General features: G+C 39.2%; 1 protein-coding gene across 1 annotated transcript in view; it reads left to right on the plus strand.

Moving 5' to 3' along the window:
• Positions 1 to 26,797, plus strand: part of ASCC3 (activating signal cointegrator 1 complex subunit 3) — a 454,027-nt gene that overhangs the window by 76,707 nt on the left and 350,523 nt on the right. The window contains exons 9-10 of the mRNA XM_075268175.1: positions 19,561 to 19,761; positions 22,618 to 22,758. Of these exons, the coding sequence (XP_075124276.1) occupies positions 19,561 to 19,761; positions 22,618 to 22,758 (342 nt within the window). The remainder of the gene's footprint in view (positions 1 to 19,560; positions 19,762 to 22,617; positions 22,759 to 26,797) is intronic.

The raw sequence follows: 26,797 nt of genomic DNA on the forward strand, positions 1-26,797 counted from the left end.
CGCAGGCTAGAGATGCTGTGCATAGACCGGAAGTACCTGTGAGGCCTGTGCAGTAGAGACAGATTGCCATCTCTACTGCGCATGTCTTGCTGTTTCCTCTAGACTGCTCAGGTGCTTCAAGAGAGGAGGAGCTGTACCGGACACAGAGGATATGTAGGTATTGATAGGGGAAAGGGGGGGGGGATATAGGTAATTCTACATTTTTTTTTTTTTAATGCAAGTAAATTAAAAGTTAGGCAGGGGGAGGGGATTTAGTTTAGGGGAAGATTTGTACTTTATCCCTGACAACACCCTTAGGGTGAATTCACACTGAGTAAACGCTAGCTTATTCTGAACGTAAAACACGTTCAGAATAAGCGGCGTCTAAAGCAGCTCCATTCATTTCTATGGGAGCGGGGATACGAGCGCTCCCCATAGAAATGAATGGGCTGCTTCTTTCACTCCGTGCAGTCCCATTGAAGTGAATGGGGAGTGCCGGCGTATACGGCAAGCTCTGCTCATGCCGGAGCGTACACGCCGGCACTCCCCATTCACTTCAATGGGACTGCACGGAGTGAAAGAAGCAGCCCATTCATTTCTATGGGGAGCGCTCGTATGCCCGCTCCCATAGAAATGAATGGAGCTGCTTTAGACGCCGCTTATTCTGAACGTGTTTTACGTTCAGAATAAGCTAGCGTTTACTCAGTGTGAATGCACCCTTAAGGTAAAATTAGATCATAGAATATTCTGACCAGCTATATTAAATAAGAAAAGATTATGTATGATAAACTTTTTATCTGATGGCTATTGAGACTGAAAACATTAAAGTGATATATAATGTACATTTATCTCCTGTAAAAAAAATTCTGGTAAAACACAATGTTCATTCATCCAACTGTAATAAATACCCCAAGGTTTGGGTCTCAAAATGCCAATGTAATTACACTTTAGCTTCTTGTTGAACCTACATTGCAGAAAATTTTAATATATTGCTCATCCATGGCATTAGTATTAAGGAGGCCTGTGGAGTCAGTTGTTTATCTGGAGTTGGGTTCAATTTTGACTGAAGTTTGAGTCAGAAAAAAGTTACTGACTCTAAAAAGACCCCAGAGTAATAATAATAATAATAGCAGTATTTGTTGGGGTTCATCCAACAAATTATTTTACTGCGGGCCTGCAGCATCACTTACCGATACCTGCTCCTGCTCACATCCGTCCTTCCCCTTCTGCCCTCCAGTGGCCCCAGAGACACGATATCGGACACATAAGGGGAAGCGGAGGTGGCCGTAAGCAGGATGGGTAAGGAAATAGGGCTCCTTACCTGCTGGGGTTATTCCAGCAGGTAACGGCGTATTAACAAAAATAAAAAAAAGCATCAGGGGTCCGCCAGGCCCCCCTGAAGTTATGGGCCCTGTGGCAGCTGTTATGGCTGCTATCCTTACACCACTGGTGGGAGGATTAAGAACTTATTAACCTTACTGCTATTTCCTTATCAGTCTACAGGCTATCTGGCTTAAACTGTGTAGTCTATAGTCCTTGCAGACTTGTTAACTTGTGCAAATAAATTTTGGCTTTCAGTGATCATATTAGTTTATTGCTGCTGTTTGAGTACTTTGGTCTCTTTTTCACTTTAAACATGCAAGCAAATTAACAGTTGATGATAATGCAGCCAGTCAGGACTTTTACTTCTAAAGGCACTGTACTGAAAGCATGTATACCAGTGAGCACCCAATTTAGAAAGCTTACTTGCCCTGTATTCCGGAATCAAATTCTATATTAGCTTGGTATAGGACCAGTTCACAGTCAGTTTAACTGCATGCCACCTGCAGTCTTTTTTTCTTGCTTTTTCAACTACACAATGGGGTCACACTAAAGTTCTCAGTTTCCCTGCCGTGTGGACTAAGAGCGCCTCGAGCAAAGCTAGTAGCGCTCTATGCTTGGGACTGTCAGATTGCATGGTTCATTGAAAAAGAAATGTAAAGGAATTGATCACAAACTCTTAAGTTCTGAAAGGCCCGGCTGGTGGCAAAGAGATTGAACTCAGGGGCTGCTTGTGTTGACTCTTTTAATTTTCTGCTGGTTTGACAGTGAATCCCAAATGCAAATCTTTTCCAGCAACTTGTTCTACAAAAAACAGGAGGAAACAGCTGTAACCAGTATAGTTTAATAAAATAAGGCTGCTTTTAAAGCTTGAAATAGCTTTGTCTCTTACGTTAATAAAATACAATATAGATTTTTTTTTATATTGCTTACTATAGAGGCACATATTTTAATCTTTGTATATTTCATGGCCACTGTTAAACAGCAATAGATTTTTCTTTTTTGCTGTTCTACTATCACAATTTAAAATGCCTTTTCCCCCCTTTTTTTTACTTATCTCATTACGATAGTTTAATACTCTAATCAGAATTAGTTAGCATCCTATAATATTATACAACGCCTTCTAGCCTGTTGCCCTATAGACAGCAATATGAGAGAAAAAGCAAAACAGAAGTCTATTGGCATCTTCGCAAGGAGAAATAATTCACCCTGAGAGCTATAATAAAGGTCTCTCATTCATTCAACCAGTATACTGCTTGATTCTGGGGCAAGAATGGTAAAACAGCTCTCTTTAGGGTTGGTGGTGGTGGTGGGGGTCTTCGTTTTTGAAGAGACTCTGATTAAGCTTTATATCCTGTAACGGGAAGTTTCAAGGCTCTTGAATAGGTGAGACATTGACTTGGGTATTGACAGTATCTGAGCAACTGCTAAACCTATAGAAATATGCAAAAAATGTAGGCAGGCATGGGAAAAAAAGGATGCAAAGTAAAAATACTTTCAAAAATAGATGTGTTAATTCTAAATTGACAAAAATAAACTAAGTGACTTTGCCTTTAAAACGGCATTAATTCGTCTAGATATACAGTTTTTGAAGAAACTAGGCAGGGAGGTTGTTCCAGATTTCTTGGAGAAATAAGCACAGATCCACTGTGGAAGTAGCCTTGCTCCAAACTGTGTTTCTTCATGTAATACCAAGCAGAATAACATCCAAATATTTCACATTTTGACTCTTCAGTGGAGAGCATTGTGTTCCTTTTTTTTTTTTGCATCACTTGAAGCTGAAGGGCTCAATGCAAAGTCTATAGAAGGGCCCCACTCACCATACACCATCTATAATACTTATGTCTCTTTATGTTATAGGGATGACTTTCAGCCCTCTCATACTTCAAGGCCTGGTAGTGGCTGCTATGTCTGCATCTACTATAGCCACATCATTGGTTCCTATTTTGGTTCCCAATTGCCTTGTTTTAATGTCAAAAGTATGGCCACAATTCTGTCAGGAAGGCCACTTCTGGCCAGACTTCTCCAAATAGTAGATGGGTGTACCTGGGTCCCACAGGTTTGTGCCAGGTCTAAGCTGGTGGCACTGCTGGACATCTTTTGATTTTGAAGGGAAGTAAGCATGATGTGTCTTTCACCCGCTGCACTAAGGGCCCGTTCACACGAGCGCAGAGGGAGTGGATTATGGCGCGTAATCCACGTCATAATACGCCCCCTCACAATGGCGGTCTATGGAGACCGCTTGCGGAAAAAAAGAAGCAGGCTGCCCTTTCTTCAGGCAGATTCCGCGGCGTTTGCCTGGTGGCAGCAACCTCCGTGATCGGTCCATTCATTTGAGCTGACTCCAGAGGGGGAAACTGCGACAGTCGTGGCAGGCGGGTTTTGGGCTAGTTCACACGGGGCACGGGGGGGACAGATTTTGGCACCGAGAGTGACGCGGGGAGCCACGTCTCTCTCGGGTCAAAACCCGCCTGCCACGACTGTCGCGGTCAGCTCAAATGAACAGGCCGACCCTGGAGGTTGCTGCCGCCAGGCAGACACCGCGGCTCTGCCTGAAGAAAGGGCAGGAAGAAAGGAACGCTAGCGGTCTCCATAGACCGCCATTGTGAGGGGGCGGATTATGACGTGGATTTCGCGCCATAATCCGCCCCCTCTGTACTCAAGTGAACGGACCCTTAGACCCAAGAGTTACACGGCTCCCCGCGTCACTCTTGGTGCAAAAATCTGCCCCACTGCCCCCCCGTGTGAACTAGCCCTAAGATTACTGTCCGCCATGTTGCCTGATATTTGGTGCTTCAAAAGATGTTGAAAAGTACTTCTTGAGGGGCCACACGGTGGCTCAGTGGTTAGCACTGCAGCCTTGCAGCACTGGAGTCCTGGTGTTCAAATCCCACCAAGGGCATAAAACCATCTGCAAGGAGTTTGTATGTTCTCCCCGTGTTTGCATGGATTTCCATCCCATATTCCAAAAAAAGACATACTGATAGGAGAAAATGTATATTGTGAGCTCTATGTGGGGCTCACAATCTACAAAAAAAAAAAAAGTACTTCTTGAAATCAGAAATGTCTGACTGGTTCCAAAATTATACTACAGCAGGACAACAAGCCCAAACATACAGCCATCATCTAAGATTTGAATCAAAATCAAGAACAAGGGTTGTGAAAGAGATGATATGGCCCCACACAGAGCCCTGGTAGCTGTATTATCAGGTCTATTTAGAATTCCATGAAGAGACCTGAAAAATTTGAGCAAGATATGTGAGTAGTTGTCCAAGATGTCCTTCAAGAACTGTGTGCACTTATACTTGATGCTGTTTTTAAGGGCTAGTTCACACGTGAACAAAGGGGCGGATTTCGCTTCAAAATCCGCCCCTTTACAATGGTGGTCTATGTAGACCACCGGGCTTTTTTTTTCCGCTAGCGGCGGGCTACCGCTAGCGGAGAAAAGAAAGGACATGTCCTTTCTTCTGGCGGAAGCCCGGCAGCTCCCTCCTATGTCGGCTCTCTCCGTGTCAAAACCCGCGCGGGCAGTTCACGTGTGAACTGACCCTAAAGCAAAGCATGGTCACTCCAAATATTGATTTTATTTTCTCTTTTGTTTATTTATTACTTTCACATTTTATTTGATAAAAAGAAATTAACACTTCAATTTTTAAAATCATTCCACACCTGTCTAAAATTTTTGCAAAGTACTGTATCTCTGTACTATGCTGTCATGACAGATACTGTATGGTTTGCTTTGAATATTCTTTTATTTATTTATTTTTAATCTTTCTTTCTTTATGTTCATTGTGGTTTGACACCTTCTGTCATTTTTAAAAGTGGCTTGACAAAGGGTTTGGAACCCATAGATCAGATCATGCTGGAGGACTGTGTAACTGAAGATAAAAAATTTATATTTATGGCTTTATAGAATTTGTCGTCCTGCTCATGGCCTAGATTTACTATGGTCTTTGTACCAGTATGTTGCACCTTTCTTTTGGAGCTACCCAAAAAGCAGAGACCGGGCGCATGTGTGAACCCACCCTTAGTTGTCTTGTTCCATCAGGAGCCTGACCCCCTTGGTAAAGCCCACTTAAACGTTGCATTTTATTTACAGATAGATTATTTACCTATTAAATATGGCTTATTAAAGGTAAAGTATCAATGATAATAAAACCAGACTTTTGCTTTTGCCTGTGCTTATAGTAATGGCGTTGTTTTTCTCTCTCTTAATAGTTGTTTGTTATTTTGTTTCCAGCCTCAAATACCTTGAGTCATGTTCTTGTAAAGCACAGTATTAATATTTTTAATAAATATAATAAGCATGTTCAGCATTTGGCGAATTTGTTTAGAAATCCAATTTTCGCTTAATTTGCATAGCAAAACATTGAGCCGCTCTTTGCAAAACTGAATACAAAATATGTAATCAGGCAGATACTTACATTCTCTTCAGATAAAAAAAAAAATATATTACTTTTATTCTCAACTATTAGAGTGACTCATTAAACATGTCCAATGCATCTGTTGTGTGCATATTATTTTCTATTTTTATCTCACATTTCTAAAATAAAGACGATATGTGGTGCTCCCTAAAATACATGATCCGTGCCTGCTGTGTTGGTAATCTTTGTGAACAATAAAATTCCTCATCAGGGAGCAGTACCTGGGGAATAAAGAGAGATAAATTACCCTACCATATTCTTTATCTCCTCTTTCCAGCCGTCTGTATACTTGTGGTTTGCTGCTACTACTCTCTCGACACAATAACTTTTTGGTCTTGATTGCTTTGATGCGTTTCTCCTCTTGGGGTATTTTTTTTTTTCATACTAAATTCACTTATCAATGCTGTTCATCATGAGCTGCTAACTGCTTATCATATATCACATTGTGATCACTGCAGACCTTATAAAAAAGGGGGAAGAAACTGTCTTGACATTTGGATGACGCTTTTAAAGCTTCTGATGTTTAGCCCTTTACATTTTACACTGAATGGTTTTTTTGGTTGTTATTGGCTGTCATTTGTATTCCCTGTAGTTATGTGCTGCTGGTTTGCAGCTTTTTAATGCAAGCTATTTCCTTCTCCTTTTGTATGGCTGAAGAGTTAGTTAAAAAAAATATATCCCACGGTACCAAGGGAACAAACAAAATTATCATTAAACAAATATAAAATGTAAAAATGCACATAATCTCACCAACACAATAAAGGTACCAAATACTTGGATCTGTTTAATACGATTTGCGCTCAGATTTTTTCTCCCATTGCTGTATTGCTTTCACATAGATATAAGAAATTTAATTTTGTATTTGATTAGTTGCTTGCAAGAGACAAAAAACAAAAATAGATCACAGTCGAAGGTTTCATATATCCACAAAATAAAGCAATTTTAGCATTTAATCTTCAAATATGGAATTTTTGAGGAAGATCACAACACTTTGGTTTCCAGCCAAGGGCAACATCTGAAAGGAGTTTGTATGTTCTTCTTGTGTTTCTTGAGATTCCTCCCACACTCCAAAGACTTAAAGAGGATTTAGCTTTTGAGCCCTATATGGGACAGTGTTAACAATATCTGGAAAGCGCTTGTGGAATATGATGGTGCTATACAAACCAGCAAAGTAAATAATATATTATTTTTAGTCCATTGAATATTCGGATAATTCCTTGACTTTTTATGGAGCATTACCTTTCTGCAAGCCCCTCTATTTTATTATAAACTGGAAAGGGTGAAATCCCTTGTTTTAATGTATACAATTGCTTAAGGGGCTTTCCCCATCTTATATGGTGACTAAAATATACTATCACTTTATGATGGGGGGCGGACCTCTTGGACACCCATCCATCCTATGAATGAAGGGAGTATTGCTTTTGTCTGAAAGATTTTCTTTACTCAGTGGTTAGCTGAATGCCAGTGAATGGGTCATCTGTAGTCCCCTTTGCAGTCAAGATGTAAGTAGTAACATTAGTATAAAACTGGTCACACTCATTACATGTCGGTTGATAAAATACCCTTTCAGAGCAACAGCTATCTTTGCTGACACCTGCATACACATTCACACTCCTCTCTGCCTAACACATGGAGAGCTAATTGTAAGTATAGTAAAAGAACCTTTCTTGTCCATAGAAGAAAAATATAGAAAAAAACTGGGCACTCACCATATGAAGTATGCAGTAAAAAAAATCCAGTCTTTATTTAAAAAATCCATATTAAAACACACACGGGAGGCGGCAGGCCTGAAGAGGAAGAGCGACAGCTGTTTCGTGCAGATAGCACTTTTTCAAGCTCAGCCTACTTCTTATATTGATTAAAATAACCTTTCTTGTTCTTCACATTGGACCTGACTGACAAGGCTCTATATGGGTGGGAATGATGAAAGACATTGAAGTGAATGGGAGTGCTGAGCGTCCAGTCCCGCCCACATTCAGCCTGGCTGCGATCTGGTTCAATGTGAAGGGTCCTTTTCACTTTACTTCGTAGGACAACCCCTTTAAGCTGCTGCCAGATGACATCTAATGTCCAGGAGAACATTAGAATCAGGCATATTAACATGTATATCAGCCCGATCCTTCTGTCCTTGTGACATTTGCCATCAAGAGAATGTCAGGAGACTCTCATTTTTGATGACCAGTAGGTTTTGCCTGACATTTAAGATGTTTATCCAGGCAAACGATAAATATAGGCCATCAATATCAGATCAGGAGAAGGGGGGCACACACCCCAGGTCCACACCTATTAACAGTTCAGCTAAGACCAGTTCATCTATGTCATTTACCCAGAAAATCCCCTTGAAACGTATGTGTATGGCCAGCTTTGTTGGCTAACTTTTACTCATTCCTATACACTGTAAATTTTGACATTGTGCCATGTTCAGAGGCCAATATCTGTCCTGATCTCAAATCCAGAACATCTATAAGGTGATGAACCAGTGCTTGTTTTTCATGCAGGTCTAAAAACCTCCAATGAGCTTCAGCTGTAAACAGCCATTTGCTCTCAATCAGATAGCTTCTTTCATTTTCAAAAGGGTGTTTGCAAAATTAGGTTTGGAATCTGATTGGTTGTTATGAGATAAATATGGGTATGGAATATAGTTTATATTTTTGTAGTCTAGGTATTTTGTGACACAGGGATGCCTTATGTGCTTTTCTTTATCTTTATTTACTTCTATATGTAATAGAGCGAATGGGAGGGTGATTTTAATTTTTTCATTTTATCGATACATAATTTTAGAAGACCGTTTGTACGTCTTTTACTTTTTTTTTTTTTCCTAGGATGCTTCAACTTGTGATCACTAGATTGCTTGTAACCGAGACTGCAATACTGCTGTATTGCAGTCCATGGTAAAATTCTTGCATAACTCTTCCATAGGCAGGCTTTATAAGTTGTGTGCTATGGCAGACCTGGGAGCTTTCAGAAAGCTTCTGACTTCCATAGCAACCAATTGGCTCCTGCAATCTTGACGCTTGGGAACCTTTTTCACCTATTCCTGAGCGGGTGCACTATTTAAAATCAAATTGGATAAATCACAAAAAACCCTTGGGGTGAATTAAATGAATTTGATTAATCGCCTAGCCCTACCACACAGTAATCTGACTTTTATAATATGCGCATAAGGTTGGTTTCACAAAGCTGGTTTCTTGGAAAAACACCACTGCAGTTTTTGATGCAGACGTTGAACCAAAGCTAGTGGATACAACAGCAAGGAGAAGTACAGGTTCTTAGTTTATATTTTTCATTCCTCCTGAATCCCAATCTTTCTGGGATTTCGGGCTTTTCCTGCTAGACATTGGACTGCATTGGCAAAGTAGAGGGGTTTTCCAGTTAGATGACATGGCACTCAATGAACGCTGTGTGTACAGCTATGGAAACTGCCATCTTGTGACTTTCTCCGACCTTGGTTGGTCATGTGATTGCTAGGTGATGGGTTCTCAACCTTTTCAAGCCAAGTATTCTCTAGTGAGAAAATGCCCCAACGGAGTACCCCCAAAGTAGCCTTCACTCATAAAAGTGCTTTGAGAACCACTGTCCTAGAAAACCCAAATGAGATCTGCAGTGTATGCTACCAGGCTGTATTCTCCTGTAACTGCCCTATGTAATGTTGAAATGCCAATAATGGTTGTTTACAAAAAAAATAAAAAATTAACCACAAAAAAACACTACCACACCCAATTCACAAGCTCTTGTCTTGCTTCTAGCAACACAAAGCTGCGTGCCACCTACATAAAATTACCATGACAGGGAAGAAATCTATTAAAAAAATATTTTTAGTAGCCTATTATAATAAAAAATAAAACCGGAAAAATTCTAAATTTTCACAGCTATTATTATAAAAATATGCAAAAATTTAAATAAAGCCCTATGTAGCACCAAAAAAGGAGTCAAAACTTTTTGGAATAATCCGATTAAAAAAAAAAAAAACTGCTCCGCTACTCCTGCTATTTAAGATGTTGTTTGCAGATCAAACTGCATTTTTTTCAACCTGACAGGTTCCTTTAAAATATACACTCCATTATTGTAATTGTGTCCAATGTGAACAATTCCAATATTATGTGGCTTTTTATAAGTTTGTATGGTTTTTTTTGCGTTTATTATTATTTTATCTTTTTTTAATAAACGTATGATGCTATTTGCGTGTATAAATCTGATTTTGGCAAAGACGCCCAGCTGTTAAAGTTGTAGGTTGTGTATAATTGGAATGCGTTATGAGTGCTGACATTTTAAATAAGTTTTCTTCTAAGTTTAAAAAAGAACTAATTAAACCCACAAAGAAATAAAATGCTGTTTATCAGCACAATAAAGCCATGGTTTAATGGAGCAACTGTAATTGCAAGATTTTTATTGTATTTTTTTTCCTCCTTTTAAGTATCCATATATATTTTATTTATTTTCACTCCTAACAAACTTTATATTTCTTAGACAATACCAATTACGGACTGACAGATTATAAACTATGAAGAGCTGCAGCTTTTTATTATCTTACGTTCGCCATTATTGTGTTTTTGTACTTAGATTAGCGAGGCGTCCAGGCACTACATACCTTAATAGGTTGGGTATGTAAGTCTTGTACATTGCAATCTTTGTGTTCTGTCCCTGTGAATTCCTGCTGAAACAGGAGGTTAAAGAAAGTGTTACATTTTCCAAGCTCTCTCTCTCTTGTCTTGCTTGAAATGCTTAGTTTAACAAAGCTAGATTGTGATACGTTTTAAACAAGCCAACCTTTCTCTGGTGCAAAGAACAAAATCCCTTTATCCGAGTGGATTTGCACAACATGTAACAAAGTATTTTCTAAATTCCAGAAGTTCAGGCAAAGCGCAACATTGCAGACATTTTGGTAGGCGAGAACAGCCACTTAAAGAACCTTTTCCGTCAACTGGACAATGGAAAAGATTACATTATGTTTTCTCTTTGATTTTGACAAAAAAATATTGCAATTAAAAGGGTTCACATGGGACTACAGTAGTGTATTCTCACTACATGTGCGTTATGTTACATTTGAGAAAGATCAGCAATAGTTTTCCTTGTTCCAATTAAAACAGTGTCTCTGTGTATTCCCAGGGTACTACCATTTCTGAAAGTGCGGGGCCTAATGGGATTAGGAAAGGTCACAGGCAACTCTAGGGAGGGAGAGAAAGCACAACATGCATCCAATGCTCAAAAGAGGGTCTAAGTTGTTAAATCAAAAAATATATATGTTTTGTCATTGCCATTTTATAGTAGCAGTGATTTACAGAAGGATAATGCTGGATACCATGTTTTATAGTACTATCCACTTATCACAATATGCCATCTGTAGTTTATCTGTAGTTTCTGACCTGTGTTTGAAGTCTGACTCAGTTAATCTTTTTAAGCAGATTTTTACTGCCATAAATTGATAGTCTGCACATACTGATGTTAGTTCAAATACAGTTTTTATAACAGCTAGGCTATACATTGATGGCGGTTATATCTGCCTGTTACAAGTAGTATGATTCATTATATTGTAAGTAACGTATGTTTTCATTAACTAGCTTGCTTGTAATTAAAATAATATACTTTTAGTCCTAATATATGTAAATTTCTGGTTAGTATCAATTCACTTCAAGGTGGACTACACCTGGAAATGGATAAAGAAAAGAATATTACCAATGTGGGGTGCAATTTAGCTTGCTGATTTCTTTTCGAAGAAATGATAAAAGGGTAAGTTCACACAGGGTTTTTTGGTCAGGATTTTGAGGCCGTATCCATCTCAAAATTCTGACCAAAAAGATGGCTCCCATTGAAATCAATGGCAGCTAGTCAGTCATGCTCATTCTTCAGGCGGATTCATCTTGCGGCATCCACCTGAAGACACTCCCTCCTGACTAGGCCCATTCATTTGGGCCTAATCCAGAGCAGAGTGCATTGCATCGGCATCCAGTCGCAGCTACCCATATTTTGGACCGGAACCTGAGGCAGCCTCCGCCTCAGGTTCCGGTCCAAAAAACCCCATCTGAACTTACCCTAAAGCTTCTAGCTTTTTGGTTAGGTTGAAGAAAGAGCAGATTGTTGGTATCAAAACTCTCATTTCATTATCCAGGGCCAAAGGACTACCATCTAATGGTAAAAATGACGTTACCTGTATTCTGTGGGTCAGTATGATCACAGGAATACCAAATGTATATAGTATTTGTAATGTTTTGATACCTTTGAAATATAAAAAAAACTTTGCAAAAAAGGAAAAACATTTTTGTTACCATATTGTGACACCTGTAACTTTTTTTTTTTTTTTTTTTTTTAAATATTTGTGTATGGAGCTGAGTAATGCATCTTTTTATGCAGGACAAGATGGCATTTTATTGATTTGTATTTGGGCAAGGTCGGATGGTTTGATCACTTTTTATTCCATTTTTTTTTATATGAGGTAGCCGGCAGCCGTGTATGGATAGAGCTGAGCTCCTGAGCCCTCTTCATATGATCCATCACACCTAATCGCGTGTATTTACGTGATTTTCTGTGAAGGTGTAAATAAATGTAGAAGGGAACCAATTTCCTTAATAATAAGATATATTGCAAAGTTTCTTATATTCACACGTACTATTCATGTATGTAAAGTGGTTTTATAGTTTAACTTGTGTACAAAAATCTTTGGTTAGCAAGTGAATCTACACTACAGTCTCCTCTATTAGCCAATGTATCATACAAATAATGGAACCGCACACTCTAAAAAATCATTTGATGATGGTGCAGGCATAAATGGGTTCTCCAACCCTTAGACAGAGAATAATAATTTTGCCGCACACACGTTCTTGAGTGAAAAGCACAATAAATATCACGCCATGTATGGAGAGATTATGGTTCAAATGCCAAGCTGTAGGTCAGTAATAGAATGTTTCGGTCAGACGACTTTCATTTAGCTAGATGCAAAGAAGCTCACAGGAACGTTATGTCATGGTAACTCAAGTTACCCATACATTTCCAGGGGTGTCAGAACTACCTCACAATGCTCAGTTCAATGAAAAGACCATAGAGTCGATATTTTATGAGAAATACAATGATTTACTAACATTTCAGAACTGCTTGGTCATTTTTAGTTTGCAGAATTTTTAGCATGCTAGAGAGACATCGCAGACTGTTTTTCCCAACAGTTGACTGCAGCATCATCCTCTACCAGATGGGGGCAGCAGGGTGCAGTGACTGAGAAGAACCCTCTCTACGGGGACACTCTGTTTCTAGCACTTTCTGTATCACTGAAATGATCTCATATTTTGAATCTTATTTGAGTCATCCTGAATAAGTAAGCAATGACGTTTTCTGACGGTATAACTAATCCTTCCTCCATATGCATGGGCTCTAATAGAGATTCGGATGTTTGATGGTTTCAGATGGTTTGGGAATGACAAGATAGCTTGAGTATAAACACATTTTCTAAACAGTTTGGGTTTTTTTCTTTTATTGTTGCAGGTAGAGCAGTTTAACAATACATAACCATACTTCAGAGCACAAGTGTAATTTACACAAAGTACACATAACACGCATTTCCATACAAAATATTTTTGAACTATTTACAGCAAACTGTAGCATTATTACATAATTACAGGTGCCGTTTTCCAGTCTGTTTAAGTTATTTTTCCTCTGGCGGTATTGCTAGAAGCATATGATATTTTAGACGTTGTAACGTCAAGCTCGAAATTATGGTTCTGTCACTTCAGCATAAAAGGACATTTAAATTACGTTCTCAGAAAATCATGGTTTATTATGTGTGCTTACAATTCTCTGAAGAGAACATGATATCACTGAAAGGCTTCATCTTGCTTTAGAAAAAGTTTTAATCTCTGACCATTATGGTAGAATTGAGCAGAGAATTTGCAGCTGCATAGCTTTAGTATGCTCCAGTTCTGTCCGGTATCTCATTGTTAATGAAACCTTACAAATTGTATCAGTAAACATTCTGGGATCGCTTTGAGATGGATTAAATAACTGCTATTTGTTCGCATTCTTCTAATTACAACCTCTACCGAGCGCGTAAAATATATGTTGAAGCAGCTGTATGTACCAGCAATGATAAAATGTTAACGGTTGGCTTGGAAACCTTATCCTTTTGTTTGTTTCTGTGCTTGGAGGTATGTGTAATCATTAATAATGGCTAATTAAAACTGGAGTGTAAATTGTGCAGTGACTAAAAATAATAGTGCCAAAGATCTAAGCTCTTAAAGGTAAGCTGGATATTTTGGCTTGTTTTATGTTTTAACTCGACTAGAAGTTTGGAATTTTCTACAGTGGTTCATAGTCTATCATTTCTGTATTATAATTTTTGGACAATACAGGTTGAGTTAACTGTTACATTACCTCCTTTTGAAGAGGAAATGGAAGCTTGACTAATCACAAAGCTTTATGAGAAGTAGCAAAACTCCTAGCTCCTAGCCCCCCCCTCCCCTCCCTAGTTTAACAAAGCTAGGGAGGAAGAGGGGCTAGGAGTGGGTGGGATAACTTAGTGTAGTGTAGCTAGGGAGATAGGGAGGGGGGTGTAACATAGTGAGAGAGGAGGGGGAGCATTCACAGGGTGGTGGTATGAAAAGTACACAGGAAGTTACTTAGTAGGAAGCTACACATGTAAGAAAACCCAGAAGATAAAACAGACACCTAGAAATCACTCCGAACACTGCTAAAAGTATATGGGTGCACTTTTAACACACTAATAACACTAACAGACCTTTAAAAAAAAGAAAAAGAAAAAAAGATTTTTTTGCCCGGAGAACCCCTTTAAATATCCCACCTCCTTTCTGGATTGGACAATGAGTTAGTAGTCTGACTCTGCGCCTCAGAGCTCTGACTGACTAAGGAGACTCAGCAAGAGTTTGACTTTAGGCATGGCAACCTTAAAGTCATGGCTGTGAACATTAGCAGTGCTGCACTAAAAGGAATGATGGATTCAAGTAGGAGAGGCTAGAGCACAGATTCCTAACATCTTTTGATTTATTTTTTTTTATAACTTTACACCACCTATTGGTTGGCTAATTTTGTTTTCATACTGCATTGTTTCAATCTAATTTGTCATCGCATCTGAACAATGAGCGGAAACAAATGGAATGAAATCTGGAGACGGCGCACACTCCGGTTGCATTTGTCATCATTAAAAAAACAGAAGCTTCTTTCTTAACAGAAGTTAAAGTCTTGAGCACAGGCCCTTATCCTGAGCTCCTAACAAGCAGGACGTAACAACGCTTATTTTTTAGCATTAGTTGGAAGCTTCAAAGAACGATTAGATGTCCTAACGGATACTAATAGAGGATGCTCCATCTGCATCTTTCACTCTGTTACTCTTCCAGTCCGCTGCTGATCTTTTGATGGATTAATACAACACAATGTGATAGCAGCCTGACTTTGCTAAATTTTGTGCAAAATTGTGAATCTACAAACAGTTGTGGTGCTTTTTCATTATTTTCTAATGCTGGACAACCCCTTTAGGTACAGTAAGTGTTGTACATTCTCCACTAGGTCTAAGGCAGGGGTGGGCAATTAATTTTCCCATGGGGCCGCATAAGAAATTGAAACTATTCTAGAGGGCCATGCACGCTGTGGCAAATTTAGCTCCACCCACTTCTACGTTGACTTTGCCCATTCTCAATCATCTTTTCATGTGCCACCACAAAGTATAATCCTACAGTCACCCGTACATTATATGTCCCCACATTATAATGTTCCCTTCCAACTGCCTCACAGTATTAAGTCCCTCTCCCGGTGCCTCAGTTTAAACTGGTGGAAACTATAGGGGGACATGAAACTCGGGCAGCTGGAAGCAACAATTAAACCGTAGGGGTAGCTGGAGGGTGACATTAAGCTGGGGGCATCTAGAGGCAGACAGGTCCCCCTCCAGCGACCTGCACGGTTTAATGCCCCCTCCAGTTGTCCCCAGTTTAATGTTCCCCCAGTTTAAGTGCCCCCTTTATCTACCCCCAGTTTCATGTCCCCCCCTCCATCTCTGCCCCAGTATAACATTCCCCCTCCATATCTTCCCCCAGTATAACATTCCCCCTCCATGTCTGCCCCAAGTATAACATTCCCCCTCCATGTCTGCCCCAAGTATAACATTCCCCCTCCATATCTGCCCGCAGTATAACATTCCCCCTCCATATCTGCCCCCAGTATAACATTCCCCCTCCATATCTGCCCCCATTATAACATTCCCCCTCCATATCTGCCCCAGTATAACATTCCCCCTCCATATCTGCCCCCAGTATAACATTCCCCCTCCATCTCTGCCCCAGTATTACATTCCCCCTCCATATCTGCCCCAGTATAACATTCCCCCTCCATATCTGCCCCCAGTATAACATTCGCCCTCCATATCTGCCCCCAGTATAACATTCCTCCTCCATATCTGCCCCTAGTATAACATTCCCCTTCCATCTCCGCCTCTAGGTTACTGAGACACAGACACACACTCTCCATCCCTGCATCTCAGATCCCCCTTCCTCCCCTCTCAGTACCTTAGGACACACACCACACGTCTCCATCTTCTTGCACTGTCCTGTTGGCACTAAGACACGCCTCCCTAGTCAAGCTATGTGGGCCGGATCAGTCAGGGGGCTGGATATGGCCCGCAGGCCGCACATTGCCCAGGTCTGGTCTAAGGACTGGAGATTGTATGTGTCTTTCTTACTTAAGAAATCCTCCTGCTTTCATCATCCGTATACTTATTTAGTGTATATGTTGGATCAATGTGTGTATGTTTAGAGTACAATTACATTGGTATTAATCCTAGTCATTCCATACATTTCTGTAAGTAAATGTTAAACTGTTACATCTTTCTTTTCATTACATCCAACATTTCTTAGTCAAGGAATTGATATGTTTTTTTTCTGATACACTTTCTGTTTTCTTCTACAACTTTTCACTATGAGTTGATTATGATTCTGTTGAGATGCTTCCCAGTGCTATGTATTGAATGACTTCATGTTAACAGCAGGAAATCCTACACCATTATGCAAGTACCTAGGAAAGTTATGACTCTATATCGAATGGTCACTATTGACTCTTTAGAACTGAATTTCTTACTGTGAATTAGATTTTTTTTGATTCTTCACCTTGTAGCTTGAAAACAGAAAATGTATCCGTGATTAAATGGCAACCTAAAATTGTACTTTAAGGAATTTATATAATTTATTTTTATTCTTTTATCTCATTACCAATTATTCTTTTCTAATTTAACATGTGCTCAGAGATGTACACTCACCGGCCACTTTATTAGGTACACCTGTCCAACTGCTCGTTAACACTTAATTTCTAATCAGCCAATCACATGGCGGCAACTCAGTGCATTTAGGCATGTAGACATGGTCAAGACAATCTCCTGCAGTTCAAACCGAGCATCAGTATGGGGAAGAAAGGTGATTTGAGTGCCTTTGAACGTGGCATGGTTGTTGGTGCCAGAAGGGCTGGTCTGAGTATTTCAGAAACTGCTGATCTACTGGGATTTTCACGCACAACCATCTCTAGGGTTTACAGAGAATGGTCCGAAAAAGAAAAAACATCCAGTGAGCGGCAGTTCTGTGGGCGGAAATGCGTTGTTGATGCCAGAGGTCAGAGGAGAATGGCCAGACTGGTTCGAGCTGATAGAAAGGCAACAGTGACTCAACTAGCCACCCGTTACAACCAAGGTAGCCAGAAGAGCATCTCTGAACGCACAGTACGTCGAACTTTGAGGCAGATGGGCTACAGCAGCAGAAGACCACACCGGGTGCCACTCCTTTCAGCTAAGACCAGGAAACTGAGGCTACAATTTGCACAAGCTCATCGAAATTGGACAATTGAAGATTGGAAAAACGTTGCCTGGTCTGATGAGTCTCGATTTCTGCTGCGACATTCGGATGGTAGGGTCAGAATTTGGCGTCAACAACATGAAAGCATGGATCCATCCTGCCTTGTATCAACGGTTCAGGCTGGTGGTGGTGTCATGGTGTGGGGAATATTTTCTTGGCACTCTTTGGGCCCCTTGGTACCAATTGAGCATCGTTGCAACGCCAAAGCCTACCTGAGTATTGTTGCTGACCATGTCCATCCCTTTATGACCACAATGTACCCAACATCTGATGGCTACTTTCAGCAGGATAATGCGCCATGTCATAAAGCTGGAATCATCTCAGACTGGTTTCTTGAACATGACAATGAGTTCACTGTACTCCAATGGCCTCCACAGTCACCAGATCTCAATCCAATAGAGCATCTTTGGGATGTGGTGGAACGGGAGATTCGCATCATGGATGTGCAGCCGACAAATCTGCGGCAACTGTGTGATGCCATCATGTCAATATGGACCAAAACCTCTGAGGAATGCTTCCAGCACCTTGTTGAATCTATGCCACGAAGAATTGAGGCAGTTCTGAAGGCAAAAGGGGGTCCAACCCGTTACTAGCATGGTGTACCTAATAAAGTGGCCGGTGAGTGTAAAAAAAAAAAAATCATACTTGCCTGTCTTCTGTGTCCTGGAGATCATTTTCTGTGATCCTACCAGCATCATCTTCTGTGGACTACTTGCACATGTGTGTGCTGTTTGCTTCTGTCGGCGACTGCAAATCTCTATTGCGCAGGCGCCGGAAGAAGTGATATTTCATGCCCGAAGACTGAAGATAAGTGAGTATAATGGAGTGAGGAGAAGTATTGGTGATTCTTCGTTTTTGGAAAAGGAACATCACTGTATCATCAGAAAATGGGCTTGGGGTGGTCACATGACCACCCCCAGGTGTGTGTGTGTGTGTGTATATATATATATATATATATATATATATATATATATATATATATATATATATATATTATAATGAAGTCACCTAGAAGGTAGGCGGGGGTAAGGGGTTTAGTTTAGGGATTCATCTTCAATGTAAGCCGGACAACTCCTTTAACCTGAACATCTGCAGTTGGTTAAATTTCTGCAGTGTGATATCTTTTACAGGATATTTTTCCAAAGATTTTTCATTGTTTTTTGTTGTCTTCTCTGAAAAGAGGTTTGTAGAAGTTCAGATTAATCACCCATGTATATACATATAGTAGGATTGATATGTTTATATAAATAAAAGATTGTGTAGAAAAGGTCCTCTCTGGCTTCAATTCCAAACTTCTTCACTTCTGGGAAATGGCCACCAACTTCTCAGAGTACTTCATGCACCCTGTACTTTAGTAGTCTGAGGCACTAACTCATCTTTAAATATACCTTTTGAGAATAGAGAGGAGTGGGGGTGTTCTTCAGACAACCAAAGCACAGAGTGCAGAGTAGTCTGAGAACATCCTGATTATGTTATACAAATGAACTGAGAACTGGAAATGAAGGAACTATTCCAGAAAGGTTAAGAGAGAGGACACCGATTTTTAACTATTATAATCCATTTATTGTAATTTTTTTATTGTGAACTTGAGGTCAGCTTAATAGAGCTTTACTGTATTTTATTTTTTCTTTCATAACTACATAGCCACATTACACTGAGTGAATCTTTATTTTCACTGTTGCCTGTCCCACCGCAAGACAACCACAGAAAATTGAGTGAACTTCTGATTCTTTCACATTTACAGTGAATTGCGAACACCACACACAACCAGCTTAGCATATGATTATATTTTAATATAATTAGCATAACTTTTTTTTTCTGTTGAGGCTTAATGTCACATTAAACTCTTTTAATTGGATTTGCAACATGGATTAGCTTCTCATCCTATTTTTCACACTTTCAGCAGCTCCATTCCTCAGACTTAAACTGAACTGCAGCCTTGTATGCTACTTAGAAATTGTGAAGGAGTAATATTTATTTCTAACGTTTCTGTATTTTTCCCACGTCAGATTGGACAGCTGGTCTTCAAGGGTGTGAAACGACTGAACCGTATCCAGTCCATAGTTTTTGAAACAGCTTATAACACAAACGAAAACATGCTCATCTGTGCACCAACTGGAGCTGGCAAAACGAACATTGCCATGCTAACAGTATTGCATGTAGTTCGCCAAAACATTCAACAAGGTGTCATTAAAAAGGATGATTTTAAGGTAAGCAAGAACTGCTGTGGTCTTGAATTTATTTATTTTTTTTACTACGGAGACCATTTATATCCAATGCAGAGGTGTGTCCGCTTTGCATGCATGGTTAAAGAGGCATTCCCATCTTCTAGTGTTATTATATAGTGTTAGGATATGGCATCTAATTATGATCAATGGGGTCTCAACTCTATGATCCTTTCCAGAGAAAGAGGGAAAGAGGTATTTCTTCTGAGCAGCATTGCTTCCATTCTCCTGCTTGCAGGGAAATCAAATACAACCCTGTTCTTGGGAGTTGCAGTAAATAACTAGTGCTACAGCCCTTTCAGCCTCAAGGAATGCTGGGATATACTTGAAAGACTATTTCTCCACTATCCACGTAAAGGGGTTGCCCACTTTATGTATCAATCCCTCACAGTTTTCAAGATCTCTGCTTATAGTAATTCATTTTGCTTACTTATAATGGATAAATAATCAGTCCATGGTCATGTGGTATACAGTCCATGGTCTTGTGATATACAAACAGGTGCACAGCTTTTTATATTCCCAGCACAGTTATCAGACATTTGCCTGGTGATGAGCTGTGCACCTGATGATGATGCGCACAATCATGGACTGATTTTTCAGTAAAATCGCTGAGCAGAGATCTAGAAAAGCATCAGGAATTGATACAGAAAGTATATTGGAAAATTGTATAACTTTTCGTTTTACAAATAATAACATTTGTCTTTCTATATTGGTCTGAAAGTGGCCATCTCTTTTAAGAATGCGAATGCTTTTAATTATGTATGAGCTGGTGAGTGTTTAATGTTTTATGTCAATTAAATGATTGTGCTGATCTGGCAAATATAGAGGCTACCATTTTCCAATGTTCTTTGCACTTAAGTGGCACAGTGCTGCCTCTGAGCTCTGATACTAGACACAACCATTACCAAATGTAAACCGTGACGATGATGTGTCAATTGCTGCGCTCCCTTTATGTAGTTTATGGTGTTGGTGCCAGAAGCTATCCACCCACCGATCACATATTGATGGCCTATGCTAAGCATAGGCCAACAGTATTCTATTTCGGAAAGCCCTTTTGAAAGGGTTATTCCCATCTTTGCAAATCGCTGCTAAGATAAGAAAATCAGAAAAACTGTAGAGCAGCACTGCTGGTTTTGTAAGTTAGTCCAATCTTGGCAGCAATTCACTAAAAAGGGAAAAACCCTTTATTGAATGGGACTGAGCTATAGCATGGCCATGTGACTGATGGGTGATATTACAGCCTGAAAAGAGGCGAGATCTTTCTAAAAGAAAGCAGCCATGTTTTCTAATCGGATAGTCCCTTTAAGTGTAATAAATACAATTCACTCAGGACAATAGTGCTAGCCATATGATACACCCCATAACAGTTCCTGATGGTTGGGTTCAACACAGCAAAGCATTGTAAGGGGGGTGTTCACTACCGTTTCTGATGTCCGTTGCTGTCTTCTGTCATAGGATGACAGCCATGGACATTATACTGTCACAGTTAATGGTCACAGACTAATTTTGTGTCCCTTCCCATTGACACTAATGTAAACAACATGATGAAAGCTATCTCCTGTCATGTTTGCTTACCTTTGAAATGGAAAATAAAGTTGTGCATCCTGGACTGTGACCGAATCAGTCTGTGACAGTTTAATGTCCTTTTCTGTCATCCTATGATGGAAGGCAGTAACAGACATTAGCAACGGTAGTGCAAACGCCTCTTAAGTGTTATAAGAGAGAAATAAATACAACATATTGCCCCTCAAAAATTAAGCTCTTGTACAGTATCATCAACAGAAATATGAAAAAAATTCTAGGTGTCAAAATATAGTAATACATAGCAATTTTTAGATTTTTCTAATAGCAATAAAACATAACAAAAGCTATATAAACATAGTAGCTCTCTAATTATATTCTATTAAAAAATCTCATTACTGTACAGTAAATGCCATATAGATCAAATTAACAAACAGTGGTGGTATTACATTCTCTCCCCCAAAAATATTTTTTTTTTACGGTTTCTTTAAACATTATATGGAAAATTATTAAAAAAAAAAAAAAAAAATATATATATATATATATATATATATATATATATATATATATATATATATATACTTCTAGCTCCAGTACAGTCCAGCCCTTGTATGGTTTAGTCAACAGGAAAAAAAGAGATAAACTTATGATTCCTGGAAGGCAGTGAATGAAAAAAAAACCAAAAATGGTAAAATGTAAAATTGGCTGTGATGGAAGGAGGTTAAGCCATTTGACAAAATACTATCTATTGTCATTACAGAGCAATATAGCGATTATTATGGCATGTGGTGTGTAAATCCTCTCAGCACATCATCATGATGTATAACAAAGACAAGGCTAAATCAGGCATAAAATGCATTATGTTCCAGTTATTGTATTGTGAATGGCCGCGGATATCCCATGTTGAGCAGTTCTATTGTCTCATACTAGTAAATAAAGAAAAAAAGTTTTTCAAGGGTATTAGTCATTCCTAATTCACACAAAGAATGCTGCTTAATTTAGTTCATTACTATTACAGCAATTCGTGTTTGTGTCCTGAAAATCTTATTACCCATGTGAAAAGCTATGAAAATGCATTTAGCTTTGATGCAGAACCAATTTTCAAAGTGATGAGGCTATATAAACAAAATCCATTGTCCTCTAAGCAGCTGCACACTTATCCAGGAAAGATAACGACTTTTCATATATCACGATTAAGATTTTTCACTGTAAGTGCCTCGAATCATATTTCACAATAAATTGTGATTTGTACTGGTTGCTTTGGGACAAATGACATTGTGAGTTTTGCTCATTTATCAACTTGGTGTCCTTTTTGTACAGATTGTGTATGTAGCTCCTATGAAGGCCCTGGCAGCTGAGATGACAAATTACTTCAGCAAGCGTCTAGAGCCACTGGGTATCACAGTGAAAGAGCTGACTGGTGATATGCAGTTGTCAAAAGGTGAAATTTTACGCACCCAGGTAAGTTCAGCTAAGGTGAAGTGTGTGGCATATGCTTTTTATGCCCTTATTTCTATCTTATTGATGTTACTGATTTTCATTGTATTTGCAATTTATTAGTAAGGTAAAATATATCCAATCTTGAAAAATGATACTGGATGACAAGCATTATAAAATTAATCAGCAAACAACTTCTCCTGACAAGTATTATTGTATTTGTATACTTTAAACATTTGATATATTTCGTGCTTTTTAATAATCCAGTACATCAATACTACATTACAGGATCACAGTTTTGGCACACTTCACATTTTAAGCCATTCCCCGTCTTTCTTAACCATGCCCCTTTTTCAGCACGGATGTCCCACTGTCAAGTGAGGTGCTTAATGTGTCTAAAAGATTATTAACTACTACTTAAAGAGGTTTTTCAGGACGGTAAAAATGGTAAAATAAATACTTACTTGAAAAATTCTCTTACAGTCTATTTAGTTGATTATATCGATGCCCTGATGTCTACCACAATGGTTTCCAAACTTTTTAAAAGCGGGATCCCCTTTTGGGCTAGACTTTTTTTGGGACCACCTCCCCACTACCACTACCCTCCTAACTTTGGGCTTACAGTATGCTTTCCAGCTGAATGCTACCTCACATTTGCTTTTTCTTCCTTCACACACCTGTTAGACACAAACACACACAGCTCTGATACTTCCCTATTCTACATCAACTCACCTCTCTGGCACTTCCATGTTCTATCACAGACACTCAGCTTTGCTACATCCTTTATTACACTCACACACTCCTCATTGCTAAATCCACACCCAGACATACTGAGCTCTGCTACAACTCACATTTCCCCCACACACTCAGTTCTTTCAAATTCATGTTTCCCCATACACTGAACCCTGATACCTCCCTTCTGTCTTTCACTGCTTGTTCCATACATGGAGCTACTGTAAAAGCTCTGCCCCAGCAATGATTGGTCACATAACTGTGACATCATCAAAGGTTCTTATGCTTAACCTTTACCGACAATTAGTATTTCCAGCAGTTTTCATTCCTGCAGTGTGAAGATTAACTTTCTCAACTTGGCTTGTGACTCCTTACATGACTCCCTATGGAGTTGAAACCCACTTTTTGGGAAACCTTATTCTACAACACGTGACTGCTGCAGCAAGTCACTTTGCTTACTTTGGTAAAGGAGAATTGAGATACACCAATACTGTATATTGCTATGCTTTTTCATAATACCAGTACATGGTACAAGATGAAAAGTAAAATTGCCCATCCTTCTCCAATTAGAAGGTGCAAATGGGCACAGACTGTATCTCTATCTATATTCTTGCTGCTTCTGCAGGCAGAAAAGGGTGCTGATTTTGAAGAAGCTCTTACTTACTCCAATTATTTAAAAAAATAAACTTTTCAGAAATAAGTAGTGCAGGCAAATATGAAACAAATATTTTGCCTTCTCCATTCATCAAGCAGAGTTACTTTGTACATATTAGTTTAGTTTTGCATATTAGTTTTAGGGGGATTGCTGCATCTCACATAGGTTAAACGAAGCAAAAATAACCACAACAATAAAGGTTGTCTATAAAGAGCTATTTTTTGTTCAGTCAAAATGGCTCGTCTAACCACGTACCAATACATTTCTGAGAGCTCAGAAATTGTCTGCTTAGCCTGCTGACATGTGCAAACATCTTGGAAAAAGCTGTATATTGGCAGGAGATCTAATTTCCAAGAGCCAGATATAATAAAACATCTCTATAAACAGCAATAACATTGATGCCTTGGGTGATGAGATTCACAAAGTAAGCAATAAGACTCTTGTATATTTGTCAATGTTATAAAGCTTTTTATCTTATAGAAGGATCTTTTTGTGTATCTTAATGTTTCCTTTAAGCCATGATAACACCTTTAAAATGTTTGTATATCTTGAGCTACTCAGTTCCTTCTACTGCATTTGTTTTCCTTGATGTGAAGTAATCTTCTTATTGACAAATCTCATAGTGAAAAAAATGGGGTGACATTGCTTAAAGCTTCTGCATCAGTGGTCTCAAACGCTGAGGGGAAAATGCACCTAGAAAAAAAAATTAAAGTTGATTGGCTGCATTCCTTTCAGATTCTATGCTATACAAATTTATTGTTAAATAACCTGAGTAGTGCCCTGCAAAGCTTAATCTTCCCCACCAGTAGCCCCCAGCCAGTACTTGCTTCACTACTACATGTGCACATACGTTACAGCAGTGTGCCTGAAGCAGGGAAAGAGAGCGGGAGGTTCCAAGGAGTGGAGAGGGAAGTATCTAGACTCAAGCTTCTAGTCCATAGGCCATGGGCCTACAAAATCTTGAAGCTTTGGAACTGGGAGAAGGCCTTGGGAGATGGCCCCCGTCTGGGTAAAAGCAAATGAGAGCCTCAAGAGCCACGAGCTTGAGATCTCTGCTCTACTTAAATCTTAACATGAGCTATAAAGTGCGAGTCTTTTCACATACCAGTATCTGATTGTTATATCGAGGATGAACCTGGTCCATCTTTTTCTCCTTTCTCTGAACCAGTTTTTGCAGTAATTTTACAACTGATTCAGAACTGGCAAGATTCCCCACTTGCCTAAAGGAAATGTGTTACTTTATTATAATTATTATTATATTACTAAAAGAATGATATAGATATTGCTTAATTATATTTCATTTGTGTTTTTTAATTGCCAATTAACTGCTAAGTAGGAGAGCACCATCTGTAATTGTGCAACTGTGTAGTGTAGGGCACACGCAGGGCATAAGATAAAATGCGTACATCAAGTGATTTTGAAGTGATCTGAGCTGTGAATTGTGCACACGTTATGGCATGGGCTATTGACAGCATAACGTGAAGTGCTTTATCAAGAAGGGAAATTTACACCTTACCTGTTAAGCCTGGAAGCCTGATTATGCACTTTATGCCGCACAGTTCTAATCAGACAACCAGCTCCGCAATTCTTTTGAACACAGCCACAACAGGAGAGACAGGAGCAAGGTGTCATGCAAGCTAAATTTCCAGCAACCATATTGCAGGGTGCTTGGCTTTACTTTCACTTTTTTCCTCTTATATGCAAAGAATTGACCCTGGGTCCTATAGGAACAGGAAACATAGAGGTTAAAATAGAGTCGTCCCCCCCAGCAAACAGAATCAATTAAGTCTGAAAACTTTAAACAAGTTCATCAAGTACCACCATTTCGAAATGGGTTCAATAAAGTCAACCATTCTGTTTTAGAAGTAATTTTCTGATAGTAATGGTGTACTTGAATGTACTCATTCACTTGACGTATCAAAATCTTTTTAAATTTGCTGCAGTTCAAGATCAGAAAATCCTACATCTCCAGTTCACATCCACTTTGGCATCATTTTGGATTTTTAAAAAAATAATGTCAAAAGTCAGAGCAAAAGACCGGCTATTATTAAAAAAAAAGTCATTTCAAAAGCTAAGATGGGTAATGGTATGAAGTGCAATGTCTGTTTTGAGCTCCATGGCCGCATGCGTTGAGGCTGTCCCTGAAATCAGGCTGTCTCTAGTCCTATCTCAATGAGACAAGAATCCTCTATTCCTAGAGGAAAAGATCTTCTTTCCTCCATGGGTTAAAACTTCACTGAATTGGTGGATATCTAAAAAATTTTTTTAAAAAAGGCTACTCTAGTACCTAACTCTCTCTTCAGTGACTGATTCCAGCCTGAGAAGAGTGGGAGTATGCAAAGAGGACACACCTTTCAAGGGAAGTTATCATCTGGGAGCTTTATGCAGGCTGGGAGACCTTTAAAGGGATTCTATCATTGGGAAATATGATTTTTAATTAAACATATATTTGCATAGCCTTTAGAAAGTTTATTCCACACCTACCTTTTGTTTGTAAATCCTCCAAGCCGTTTTTGAATGAGTCTGCTTTTATTGATATGCTAATTAGCCAGCAACTAGTACCAGAAGTTTACTGAGCACTGTCTGCTGTGCGTACAGCACAGGCTGTTGCTGCTGATGATTTATATCTCTGCTCTCACCTCTTCCTTTGTGTACACACTGAAGACAGTGCTTACT

Source organism: Leptodactylus fuscus, chromosome 3 (assembly GCF_031893055.1).
Source record: "Leptodactylus fuscus isolate aLepFus1 chromosome 3, aLepFus1.hap2, whole genome shotgun sequence".
NCBI classification, from domain to species: Eukaryota; Metazoa; Chordata; class Amphibia; order Anura; family Leptodactylidae; genus Leptodactylus; species Leptodactylus fuscus.